The following is a 13,985-nucleotide window of genomic DNA, read 5'->3' on the forward strand; positions in this document are numbered from 1 at the left end:
CTATTTTATGCAGGGACAATTTTAGGTTCTAGGCACTCAGAGTTAACAAGACCGACAAAGCCTGGTCATCAGGAAGCCTGTACTCTGGGTGGAGGAAGCCACAATACTCACATGGACGAAGAAAGAAAGAAAAATTGTACCAGGTAGTGAAAGGTGTTAAAAAGGAACCAGAGCAGGGCGATGGGCTGAGAGTCACGGGCAGGGAAGAGCGCTCGAGAGCTGGGGTCTTCAGGGGGCCTCCTCGAGACTGATATGTGATCAGTGGAGGCAGCCATGGGGCAGTCTGGGGGGGATCCTGCTAAGTAGAAGGAATAGCCCAGGGAAAGCCCTGGAGGCAGGGATGAGTTTGGTGTGCCCAAAGGGCAGGGAAGAAGCCCGGGTAACCAGAAGGACGGAGACACCAAGGAGAGTTCCAGGTCCCATGGAGCCTTGAGGACAAGAGAGGAATTGGAATCTTATTTTAAGTGCAGTGCGAAGCCCCTGCAGGAAAATGATATGGTCTGATTTAGGCTTTAAAAATATCACCTTGGTAACTCAGTGCAAGGAGGCAAGAGTGAGAACACAAGGGCTATTTATGAAGAGTTACTGCAGCCATCGAGGTGAGACATGGGGGCAACAGGAAGGTGGGCAGCGGTGTCCACATGAAGGCATTGTGGTAAAGAGAGATTTTACAGTGCTTGCTGATAGCCTGGATGAGGGATGTGGGGGAAAGAGAGAACCAAGGATGACTCCAGGGCTCTGACCTATTCTTTTCCTGTCACTAGGGATACCGTGATGAAAAAGGAGTTGATCAGTGGTCTAATTTGGGCTGAGAAAGAAAACAGTTGTCCCAAACATGGTCCTTCTTGTGTTACATAATGCATAATCTCCTGGGAAGAAATTCACATTTCTAATAAACATGCTTAAGCAATATTTCTGATGAACTTTAAAGGGATTAAAACTTGTTCTAGGAAACCAGACACCCACCCACTCTGCTGCCGGGCAAGCATGTACTGACCTTTCACCCTTCTTTTCTTCCTTTTTTTTTTTTCTAATCTTTTTGTATAAAATTTCCTCGCCAACAATGAATCTTTGACTTGACTACTGGAGGCCTTTTCCATTTCAACCAGATTGTAATAAAAATTTGAACATGCTCATAACTGGTCAAAAAACTTATTTTGGAAAATTCTGCTCATAAACACCTTTCATGGGAAAACAAGAGAATTTCAAATCAAAAGCCCGGTATTAAGTGGGGAAAAAAAAACCAACAACCAATATTTGGTACCTGAATTATTAAAATGAAGTTCAGTGACGATAAATTTTACTAGTAATGGCTAAACTCTGGACTTCATGAGATTACTACAGACATACCCTAAAGTTTCTTCATTAAGATTACAACAAACAGGTGCCTGGGCGGCTCAGTTGGTTAAGCGTCCGACTCTTGGTTTCGGCTCAGGTCATGATCTCAGGGTCATGAGATCGAGCCCCATGTCTGGCTCTGTGCTCAGGAGGGAGTTGGCTTCAGAGTCTCTTGTTCCCTCTTCCTTTGCCCGCCCCCCCCCCCCGCCCCCATGTGCTCTGGTGCGTGGGCGCTCTCACTCTACATAAATAAATCTTAAAATTAGTTGCAACAAATGCAAAAAAATATGAAGAATTCAATGTTTTATCGCAGTAGATTTCAAGTCTCTACTTGCGCCTTGCTTCTCCTCAGCAAGAGCATACTAAATAGAGAATATCTTGTCCTTGAAGGTATATTTTGATCTTCGATTTTAAGAGCTTTAAGGACCCAAATAAATCATTTTTTTTTTTTAGAGGTAAAGAAACTGAGGCCCAGGGATGGTAAGTAATTGCCTGGGGCTGCACCGGATTGAATCAGGTTTTGAATCTCCATCAAATGTCTTAGAACATCCAAACCTATGCCTGCATGCTTAATTCCCTGTTTCATTTTTTAGTAAATGTTGTTTGCATTTTAAATGGCATTTCAGTCACTAAACATCTATCATTTTTTTTTAAATCCTTTTTTAGTTTCCCTTTCAAGATAATCTCTTTCAATCCATGTATTACCCGCTCCAGCTGAAGTTTTTGGAGACTGTTCACACTTTATGTGGACGAATCCCACAAGTGTTTTTGAAGCAAATTGAGAAAACAATGAAAAGGGCTTATGAGAAACACGTCATCATCCAAGTGGGCCCCAACCAGATGCACTGAATATTTTTCATATTGTCGCAAGTGGATTTGGCCTCTCAAGAACAAGGCAACGTTCATCTTTAAGCTGCCTGGATCTCTTTCGTGTGAATATTTAATGGTGCTCTGTGACAGTTGCGTTTAAAAGGCCTCGTTACAGTTGCTCAATTATTTGCCCCTAAAAGGAAATATGCTTTAATTTTTTTAAAATTGCTATTTATCTCTCTGGGTTTTTTAAAATTGTATTAGTACTCACTTAGCATTGTTCAAACAGGTGGAGCTAGCTGTGAAAAGGAACTTTTGTGAGTCTTCCAATTCCTGTTAAATGTCTGAGACCACGTCAGCGACATCTCACGTGGTATATTAATCTAATATTCTTGAGACTCTTTCTATGCAATGGACTCCCTCATGTCCTTGTTATAAAAGTAATACATGCTTGTTGTAAAACAGAAAAATGTTAAAAACTTGTAGGGAATACAGATCCGTGGACCAGAATCAAAATTAGATTAGCCATAATCCTACCAACTGGTGAAAAGATTGTTATTTTAATGGGTGGATGCTCCCAGCCTTTTCTCCCTATTTCTATATTTATTTGCTGGTTGTCTTTTCCATTGTAACACATATGCGAAACAGGCAGTTTGAGTAAAAGCTGGCCCCTATGCTGAGATTTTTCTGTAGAGACAAAAATTTAGAGAGAATGATTATGTTTACAGTGCTTTATTTAAAATACATCTGGCAGAAGTATTGAGATTTCTGCTGATTGGGCAGTGTTAAAGGATGGAGCATATCTGGGGGTGTTTTTAAAGAAAAGCTGTTTAGATTAGTGGAAGATTAAATAATAGGAAATACTTATGCAACCAGACCTCTGAAAGGAAATTCGATAATTGTGTTAAACCCAAGGGGTCACTTTAACAGAGATATGATTTTGTGTTTACCCACAGACAAAAACATTTTATCTCTTACCTTAGTAGGGGTGACCTTCTCTCTTCTTTAAACTCTTGGGCAACAGGTGGAAATTAAAGGCCAACTTCAAACTTATGTGTACAGAATAGATAGTTCAGCTGATTCCATTGACAAGAAAATTCAACTTCCTACCAGCCTTAGAAAGGTCTCTTTAAATTTTTTTTCCTTCTCTAGGGTTACCCAGCTGTTAGCCAAGGAACCAGGCAGGTCTTATCACCTAGCTACAGTGGAGGAAATTCTATAGTCCCCCGAGGGATCTGACTTAATCCCTAGTTGCTCCTGTAGCTGGTATCAGGGTAAGAGTATTTTGCATAAGGCTTTATTTACCTCAAAAAACTTGTGCAGAAATGATGTGGTTGTTCACAACAGCCTAATGGACTTAGTAGGGGCCTGTATCATCTCCAGTGGGCAAATAAAGAAATTATAATACAAAGAAACAAGGACACCCAATATAATTACTGTTCTGTAACACATACAGGCATGGTAAGATGCATCCTGTTTTACAGACAAATTTTTGGAAATAAAAGTATTAAATACTCTTCATCATATATAGACAGTGATCTAAAAGCATAAAAAGAAAAATAATATTTTGATAATGCAAATATGGTGTTCTATATATTGGAGCCCAGTTGGATATCATAGGTACTATATCCACAGGAAAAGCCTTACCCTGAAAAAATATATGAAAATCTCAACACTCCGAAGAGATATATAGATATCAATCAATATTGGTATACAGAACCCTTATGGTAGTAACAAATTCTAAAATGTTAGAGGAATGGCCTATACTTTCCTTTCGATCAGTTGGGCGGCCTGTGATTTATTATTTTTGTTAAGGAAATTACCATTATGATGTGTTATATTGTTATATTTTCTGTTTCTTCATTTCACCATTAAAGGTGATGTCATTTATTATTTTATATCTAAAGGCCTTGGGGTAATTTTTGGATCCCACAAATGGGGTTTTAGTGAAAGAGTCAGAATGTAAACATGATTCCCTGACTTCCATTCCAGTCTTTCTACTCGTTCAGCATGGCCAGTAAACCCTACAAATGTCGTCATTCAGATTTGTTAGTGACCTACAGACCTAAAGAAGTCCTTTCCTCCTTCAGTGAGTCCCATAAAAAATCTGCTGTAAAGACTTTGAATACCGCAATACCTTTTCTTTTATGAGAGTCTGGTTTACCCACAACTCTTAACTGTTGGTTCTGGTCTGAATACCCAGAAAAGGTCCATGATAGAATTCTAGAACATTCTAGAATGCATTATGAGAATGTGAAACCTTAGAATTTGGTGTGGTTTTCTGCCTTGGAATTTCTTCATGTTATCCTGAAATTTGAGGTGAGTTTGGTGGAGAATTTGGAGAACATTTGCTCTTCCAATCCCTGCTGCCTGAACGTGTTAATTATTTTCCATTTAGTATGTTACTATGAGGCAGTATTTTCTCTGCCTTTGATAATTTCTAGACAACTACAACATTAGCGCCTCTGAAATCTGGGAACTGTAAATTTTAATTCAGTGGACCCCTAAATCATGCAGTCTGTGGTCTGAAGTTTGTCAAAGGTTGTGTTGTTCCATATGGCACATTGAATCTACATTGGGAAGAGCATGAGACTGGTTCTCTCATCTCCTCTTCTTGTTTCCTATAGAATTCTGGTCAATGCATACGACTACAGAGTTCCATTGGAGAATGAAAGAACACTTGCCAATAGCAAAATGTAACAGTATTTTTGTATGCATGGAGATTGAGACTTTCTGTAGTAGGGTCACTAGAAATACTTACAATATTTTTCTTGTTAAGTTTTTTTCCAATACAAATCTCAGAAATTGTGACTTATGTTGAAAATTTCAACATTTAAAAAAAAATTAATTGGCTAGAAAACCTGTTTAAGTTTTCCTTCAACTTCCTGAATGACAATTTAGCATTTAGGGCATAACGCTCCAGCTTCACTATTTATTTGAAATCTCTATTACATATTGAGTGCTTCCATTGCAAATTGTTGTGACTATGACGGGATTTATTATCAAAGTGGATATTTATATGGACTCATCAAGGTTTGAGAGTATTTATCTTATTACACTTGCGGTGTTCATAAAACAAGCCATACAAGACCTTATTGACATCACAAAATAGTGATCCAGTAATAGAATAATCACTCCACCCACCCAGAAGAGAGGACATGTCCATACAAATTTAGATTTATGTATAAATATTGCCTGATATTTATACAAAAAAAAGATAGATTGCATTGGATTGCATCACGTTGGATGAGCCAACGTGAACATGATTTCATGACTGAAAAATGTTGGATGCCATGGGGGTACAAATCATTATATCCTCATCGAATGGTATGGTAAGCAAGCTTTCTTAGGTTTTTCTGTTTCTTGGGTCCTACTCTTTCATCTTCCTTTTTTTCATTTTTGCCTTTCCCTTCCTGTCTTTGATGTAAGCTACTGAGTAGTACCAAGAGCCTTGGCATTAATGGTGGGACGACAGATCCCTGTGCAGGCAGGAGGATCCTTGTGCAGGCAGAAGGAAGTTCTAATCCTTAGATGGATTCTTTATGATAAAAGCTTTCAAAAATTTTTAAAATCATACAACACATACATAGATACACACACACACACCCCACATGCCTTTTAAGGAAAGAGCCCTGGGAATCCGTCATGCTCTGTGAATTGAAGGTTTCTAGATAGTGACATCTTAGGTCAACTCATTTCACAGTTGCAGTGCTGGTGTTTGAAGCTGATGAGATTTTGCTGCCAAACGGAGAAAGTTATCCTCTCTTGAGTCCTCAAGATAAAGCGCTTGTGTGTGTGCGTGTCACCATCTGCATGAACATGTAAGAGTCGTGCAGTTTCTGCGTTATTAGGTTTACATGTTTGTGTTGTCACTGAAAAGTGCGCCATTGTTTATAGCTCCCAAGGAGACCCTGCGTGGATTTTTTTATGTTGGAAAACTTATTTTTTAGTAATTTTTCTTTGGGAAGAAATGAGCATAAAAAACACAATACTCCAAAGAAAATGAATTGTTACAGCAAATTAAAAGAACAAATATTATGATTTAATTACTTGTCTTTTTGAATGCCATCTCCTGTTTTACCTTTTTTTCTTTTTTTTAATTAAAAGCTTTTAAAAAAGTCATGTCTTTTGGTGTTATTTTGGAAGCGTGTTTCTTTGATAAGATTTCAAGTTTGAAATTTTATAATATTAAATAGTAATATTTAAGTCCTTCCTTTTAAGAACTGGTAAAGAAATATTTGGTTTAGTAAGTAGCTTAGCCTATTTTTTTTTAAGATTTTGTTTATTTTTTTGAGAGAGAGAGAATGAGAGCGAGAGCACATGAGCTTAGCCTATTTTTAAAAGTCATTAAAACTTCGCTTTGTTTTTATTTTTTTTTTAAAGATTTTATTTATTTATTTGAGAGAGAGAGAATGAGAGAGAGCAAGCACATGAGAGGGGGGAGGGTCAGAGGGAGAAGCAGACTCCCTGCCGAGCAGGGAGCCCGATGCGGGACTCGATCCAGGGACTCCAGGATCATGACCTGAGCCGAAGGCAGTTGCTTAACCAACTGAGCCACCCAGGCGCCCAAACTTCGCTTTGTTTTTTAAAAAAATGCCATACTGTAGCAGTGCCTGGCTGGCTCATCCATAGACCATGCGACTGCTGATCTCGGGGCTGTGAGTTCGAGCCCCGTAAGATTAAAAAAAAATTTTTTTAATGCCATACTATAAATTATATGTTATTTGGTTTTAATGATGTTTTATGTTTGAGGTACAATGAGGAGAATTTGGAGGATGTGAAAATCAGTTCTCCCCATTCCTACATGTTATTTGGCAGAGTTGAAATTGACTTGTTAAGCTAATAACACATATCAAAAATAACTGAACCATGCCAAGAGTTTTTGAGTCTATACAAAGGTTTTTTTTTCCCAATCCCTAGTCTCTTTTTAAAATCAGCACAAGGTACTCCATGCATCTACTGAGTTCCCTCTTTATATTTTAGAACATTTTAAAATGCTAAGATACTTGGATATGGTTTTCTGGAATAACTGGGAACCCACATCCAATTATTATGTGACATATAAGCTTCAGGAACTACATGTAGACAACACTGAATTTAAGTCCCAGCCCCAGCATTCTCAATCCTTACTGACCCTCTTTCCGCTTCAGACTTCCCACCTACTAGGACAGGGCTGAGGATGACCTTCCTCCTGGATTGTGGTAAGGAATAAACACAGAAACATGGAATTTCAAAATCTTAAAAATTCCTTGTTTGTGGTCCTCTAACTCCGCTAAGTAAATGGCTACCTGATTTTTAAAGAGTATCAGATTGAAGGAATGGCAACCGATTTGCCCTTCTCTTCCTTTGTTTTATAAGCTGGTAAATGTCACCAACATCCACCTGCTGCCTCGTCCCAGAAACCTGGCCTTTACTCTTGTCTGCGCCCTCTCCCTCCTTGCACACCACCCTCCTCCCTGAATCATCGCTTCCCCCACTAAAATAGCCCACTCCTGGTACTAGTTTCTGCAGCAGCAAAAACCCTTCAAAGTATAAGTGACCACATACAACTTAAACTAGTGCAAGACAAGCAGAGGGTGTATTGCTTCTACCTCCAGAATATTAACTGAGTCAGCTTCCTGTGTTTCTCTTCACTATTGCCTCCATTCAAACCGTTACTATCTGGGGGTCTTGTGATCTCTGGCCTGGATTGTTGTTCTACTGCCTGTCTTCTCTCTGCATTCACTCTGGCCCCCACCGAACCATAACCCACCCCACCTGTATGAGGCCCTTCAGTGGTTCCCCTTTGCTCCTATGGTAATAACCAAACTTCTTTCCAAACTGCTCAGAGTCCCTATGTGAGCTACACCCTGCCTATCTCCCTGGCCTTGAGTTTTTCTTCCCCACTCCTCTAATTACCATTTTTGCTGGTTTGTTTTCTCTTAAGAAGCCAAGCTTTTACCCATAAAGGGGTCTGCACATGCTTGGAATTCTCCAACCTGCAAATTTACCCGGCAAATTTCTAGTATCCTTCAGGTCTTGATTTAAATACCATTTTCTCGTGGAAGCCTCCTTGGATCCCCCCATAAAGGCAGGTCCTCCTCTTATGCTCACTCATATCAACCTGTACTTTCTCTTTTCAGTATGTATTATGATAGTAACAATACTCATTGGGGTAAAACATTTCGTTTATTGACTGCCTTCCCCACTAGACACAATGTTCCTTGAGAACGTGTAGTCCTTGGTGATCTTGTTCCTTGTTCTATGCCCATCGCCTTACTCAATGACTAATACATTTCTGGTGCTCAAAATATATTTACCAAGAATGAAGTGATTCTGCTGTATCATGGACTGGGACCAGTTCTTATCCACAAAGCTTCATGACACACTGTATTCACTTTGAGTGTTGTTCTCAAAAACTATTTTTCTTATAAATGTTCATTGTTCTAGGTTATAATATCCTATCCTCTAAAGTCTCATTCATTGAAAGTATAATGATTCATTGAGTTTCATGGAGATTTACTTACTTGTCCAAAAAGTGACATGGATGGGTTACATACTGTTTGACTTCCTTTCTACCTAAATGCTCTGTTGCCATAATCTGTTTTTAATGGTTCTGTTGTGGGCACTTGTGGGATTTTGGCTACCTGGAAACCACACCATGCTCAGTACCAATTTCTGCATTAGTTAAAACTCTTTAAATTGCAAGGGACAGGGGCGCCTGGGTGGCTCAGTTGGTTAAGCGACTGCCTTCGGCTCGGGTCATGATCCTGGAGTCCCGGGATCGAGTCCCACATCGGGCTCCCTGCTCGGCAGGGAGTCTGCTTCTCCCTCTGACGCTCCCCCCTCATGCTCTCTCTCTCTCATTCTCTCTCTCAAATAAATAAATAAAATCTTAAAAAAAATTGCAAGGGACAGCAAATATGACTCAAATTAATACAGAGAAAGAGACACAGAGAGAGGGAGATGGAGAGAAAAAATGTATTGGCTCATGTAAGTGAAAAGTGCAGAAATAGCTCTGAATTCAAGGCTTAAATGATGCCAAGGGAAATGTATCATTTTAACAATGCTTTTTTTTTTTCGTTAATATTTTATTGAAAACCACACATCCTTCTAGGATTCCAGCCATAAAATTTTCATGTCATTCCAATAGAATCATTCCAACTTTGGAAAAATATATTGTCTCCATATCCAACTGAAAAATGGTATTGTCAACCTGAGTCAAGACATTAAGAAAATTGTTCTCCTTGTGTATGTTTTAAAACAACTGTAATATATCTTTTTCCCCCTCATTGAGAACCACTATTAACCAAATAAAGCTCTAGGAAACAATTCACCAACTAATAGGAATGGATGATGGGGTGGGGGGTGCATTCTCATAAACTGTTGAACAAGAGTGTTTTATCACCATTCCTCTGCTCCACAGTCCACATAGACTCTCAGAGGTGACAGTCAAAATCATGAGTATAGATGTATCTTCTTAGGCTACAACTCTAAAGAGACTCCTGGGAATATCTGTGCCTGTCTCTTTACTGAGCATTTAGATCTTATCAAAATAATAGCACTTTTTTTTTTTTAGAATTGCTACTTTGGGTCTAGTGACAAAGTGAGTCTAAATGTCATACAAGGAAGTTGAGTTCTCTGGCATCTAAATTATTGTTATTAGAAATGATTGCAAGGATACAGAGTTAAAGGAAAAATAAAAGGGCTGATACCAGCTTTGGTATATTAAATATTTAAAACTTGTTTCTAAAACTTGGCTAATGTTTGCATGTGCATGTTCATGGTGGTGCAGGAGAGAGTTAACATAAAACTAAGAGGCTGTGTTCAAGTGAGTGGAAATTTAAACTTCTCAAGGTTGCCATCTGTCTGTTTAGATGTCACAGTATCTGGCATGTAATGGATGACCAGTACAGCATGCCCTCCCTATTCCCTTAACACACATTATTTCCACGCAAGCCAGCTCAAAATCTAATTTCCAGCCCCTGTGACTCCGTGGCTGAAGGCTCTTTTTCCACTGCATCCTGCTCCGCTCGCCTATGGGCAGGCAGGAAGTTTTGGAAAAAATAACACATGAGAGTAGCCCTCAACCGTTGATTGATGGGAATCGGTGGATACATACCCCAGTTCCCTCTCCTTTCAGGTTGGGTAACTCTTGATTGTCTGTCCCAGAATTCTCCCCTGAGAGAGAGAGCTCAGACCACTCACAGAGTAGTAATTTCCTTGATAATACATTCTTTATCGGCTTCCCTTCCCTGTCTCACTTTCCACTCTTCTACCAGTGTTTCCTTGGATTTGGCCCCAAATAAACCACGTGTACTCAAATCTTTGTTTCATCATCTGCAACTGATAAATTTTTTCATGTCAGTAAAAAATCAAATTTAATATCTATGATCTAATTTTACTTATTATGAAAATAATTCTTGGGTGGGGGGATGGAGTATTTGGGTGATGGGCATTAAGGAGCGCATGTGATGTGATGAGAACTGGGTTTTATACATAACTGATAAATTGTTGAACACTACATCTGAGACTAATGATGTACTATATTTTGGCTAATTGAATTTAAATTAAAAAAAAGAAAGAAAATAATTCTTTACCTTCCCCCTCTCCCACCCTCCACTCCCCTTTTCCCTGTCCCTCCTCCTTCTTCTTTTTCTTCTTCTTCCCCTTTGTCTTCCTCATCTCTGCTTGCATTTGGGGAAAATTTGAATTAATCCCCCAGGCCCTGCACAAAATATTTGGGAATTAGCATTCTTATACATCCTCCTATTGACTTTTCTCCCATCACTGGATTTTATTAGCTATTATTATTTTATATTTCCAAGCTGTATAACATTTACACTCTGGTCTATAGCATGGCTATTATTTCAATTATATTATAAATAAACATAGTTGGGTGATTTATTTTATTGATCTCCAAAGAGTCCAAATACTTTGAGTTATATTATCCCTATTTCCTTTTTCTAAGGTATGCATTTTAAATACACTGTATTTTGGTCTTGCATTTTTGTTTGTTCTGTTTGTGACTTACATTTAGCTAGTCACTCCTGTTTTATACAACTTTGTTATGCTAATAATGGAAATACCATAAACTACTCATATTTAAAAGGTGCAATTTGATTGGTTGTTATGTATGCTCACTTGAAACCAAGGTAACAAACATTTTTATCACCTCTAATAGTAGTCTCTTCATACCCCTTTTGATCCATCTCATCCTCCATCCCCATCCCTGGCTAACCATTGATCTTCTTCCTATTACAGTACATGAGTTCACAGGTTCTGGGATGAGTATGAAGTGATATATTATTGTGATTTTAAGTTGCATTTTCCTAGTGACTAATGATATTGAGTGTCATCTCATGTATTCATTTGACATTCATATGTCTTCATGGGTAAAATGTTCAAAACTCTTGCCCATTTTTTAAAAAAAATGGGTTGGTAATGTCTTACTACTGAATTTGGGGACACTTTACATAGCCTGGATATAAGTCCTTTGATATATGTGTTGCAAATATTTTTTCTTAGTCTATGGTTTGCCTTTTTGTTGTCTTAATGGTGCTCCATTAATGCATTTTCCAAGAACAAAAGTTTTATATTGGTAAAGTCCAATTTGTCAAATTTTTCTTTTTCTGTTTTATGCTTTGTGTTTTTAGAAGTGATTGCCTATCCCAAGTTGCAAAGATTTTCTCCTGTGTTTTCATCCAAACATTTTATAGTTTTAGGTTTTATACTGTAGGGACTGGATGTTTGTGTCCCTCCAAAATTCGTATGTTGCAATCCTAACCCCCATGTAATGGTATTAGAAGGTGTGTCCTTTGAAATGTAATTAAATCATGAGGGTAGATTAATGCCCTTATAAAAAAAAAGGGGCACCTGGGTAGCTCAGTCAGTTAAGCGTTTGCCTTTGGCTCAGGTCATGATGCCGGGGTCCTGGGATCGAGCCCTGCATCTGGCTCCCCACTCAGTGGAGAGCCTACTTCTCCCTTTCCCTCTGCTGCTCCCCCTGCTCGTGCTCTCTCGTGTGTGCTCTCTCTCTGTCAAATAAATATATAAAATCTTAAAAAAAAAAACATGAGAAACATAATTTCTCTCTCAGCCATGTGAGGATATATGATCCATTTTTAGTTAATTTTTATGTATATGGCAAGAGATAAGCGTTGACATTCATTAATGACATGACAGTCATTAATTCCCATGTGGTATTCTGTTGATTCAACAAATGACCCTACTGACTTGTGTTTAGCTAGATATTAATGATTGGATCAATATTGGATCAGGACAATCAAAGGCAATAGGCCTTTGTATTCATTCATTCATTCAATTAATATTTATTGAGATCTATTAAGTGGCAAAATCACTAGTAGGCTGATCTGCATCAGAAATTTTGGGAGGGAGGCCCAGCCAACTGTGTTTTAATAAGCCCTCTCCAGGTAGTTCTGCAGACTGCAGTTTGAGAACAACTGACTTAAGAGTTTGCTAAAATGGCGATTCCTGGCTCCCATGCCAGGCCTGCTAAATCAGAATCTCTGGGGTAAAGACCCAGAATACCTATTTTTATCAAGCTCTCCTAGTAATTCTAACTCACTCTAAGTTTTGAGAATGACAGGTCTAGGTGGCATGTCTTCAGTCGTAGATTTTAGGACTCTAGAGGCAATGACAGGAACTAGGACACAGCTGAAAGAAGAGTACACCACTCAGAGCTCCTAGAAAAGAAGACTGGACAAGAAAACATGGTGGTTTTGACACAGATAAACTGAGTCATGCCATTGCCTTGCTTGAGATATTCCACTGTCTATCACCCTGAAGATGAGAACAGAACTGAGTAGGATGTCTCAGGAGGACCCACAGTGCCTGGTGTCCCCCTCGCTGCCCCTGCTCTGTTCTCCACTCACCCATGGGGTTCTAGCCCTCTTTCAGGTTCCTAAAACACACCATTCCTTTGCTTTCTCAAAGCCTTTGTCTTTCATTTCCCCAATTCTTCCCCAACATGACTTAGGACTCAACCCAAATGTCATCTCTCCAGAAACATCTTCTCTGATCCCCATCCAGACTGGCCTACCCACGTGGCTCTCACACCATATTATCCCATTAATTTCCTTCATAGTGCTTCCCATGATCTACAACACCTGGGATTTTATGTAATTGTCTACTTCCTTTACACCTGTCTGTCCTACTAGACTGTAAGATTCATGAGGACAAGGATCCATCTGCCTTGTTCAAGGCTATCTCCACAGGTGGGTTCCTGGTGTAAAGTACACACTCAGGAAATATTCAGGCCTGAGAATTTCCTTGGGTCAGGTTTAGGTTCCAACCCTGTGACTTTGCTGGTAAATGCTGATCCCTCCCCCCACGCAAACTACTCCGCCCCCGGCCAGTGATAACACTGTAAAATCCACATGTGATGAGGCAATTGCAAATGTGACATACCTTGTGACAAGCCAGAAAATAGCCAAATCCAAGAAAAGCAAGGGCATCGTCCTAAGTGGGGAGTGTACCCACAGGTTGAGGGTACATCCTGGAGGCCAGTGAGGTTGGAACAGCTTGAAGAAGGGCTTGAAAGCAGTGGTAGGAGATGAAGTTGGAGGGCTGTGGAGTGGCAGAGTGGCCCACTGTAGGGATGGTGGCTTTTACTCTGAGTCAAATGAGGAGTAACTGCAGGGTTACTCTGAGCAGAGGTGTGACGTGATCTGATCTTGTTAAAAGGATCCTGGCTGCTGTGTTGAAATCAAGGATAGAAGGCAGGAAAGCTCTGGGAAGCTGTTGTAATAATACAGGGGAGACATGTAAACACCTAATAAACATCTGGAAAGACTTACAGCAAACTCACTTCACTTCCTACAGCTGTGGTGGGTATT

The 13,985-nt window shown here is 39.4% G+C and overlaps 1 protein-coding gene across 1 annotated transcript in view; it reads left to right on the forward strand.

Moving 5' to 3' along the window:
* The window catches only part of GXYLT2 (glucoside xylosyltransferase 2), a 94,780-nt gene extending 88,510 nt beyond the window's left edge, over positions 1-6,270 (forward strand). Inside the window, exon 7 of the mRNA XM_081820833.1 lies at positions 2,005-6,270. Within this exon, the coding sequence (XP_081676959.1) occupies positions 2,005-2,187 (183 nt within the window). The 3' untranslated portion in view covers positions 2,188-6,270. The remainder of the gene's footprint in view (positions 1-2,004) is intronic.
* Positions 6,271-13,985: the final 7,715 nt, after the last annotated feature.

The sequence above is a fragment of the Leptonychotes weddellii genome, chromosome 1 (assembly GCF_054177405.1).
Source record: "Leptonychotes weddellii isolate Sample4059 chromosome 1, ASM5417740v2, whole genome shotgun sequence".
NCBI classification, from domain to species: domain Eukaryota; kingdom Metazoa; phylum Chordata; class Mammalia; order Carnivora; family Phocidae; genus Leptonychotes; species Leptonychotes weddellii.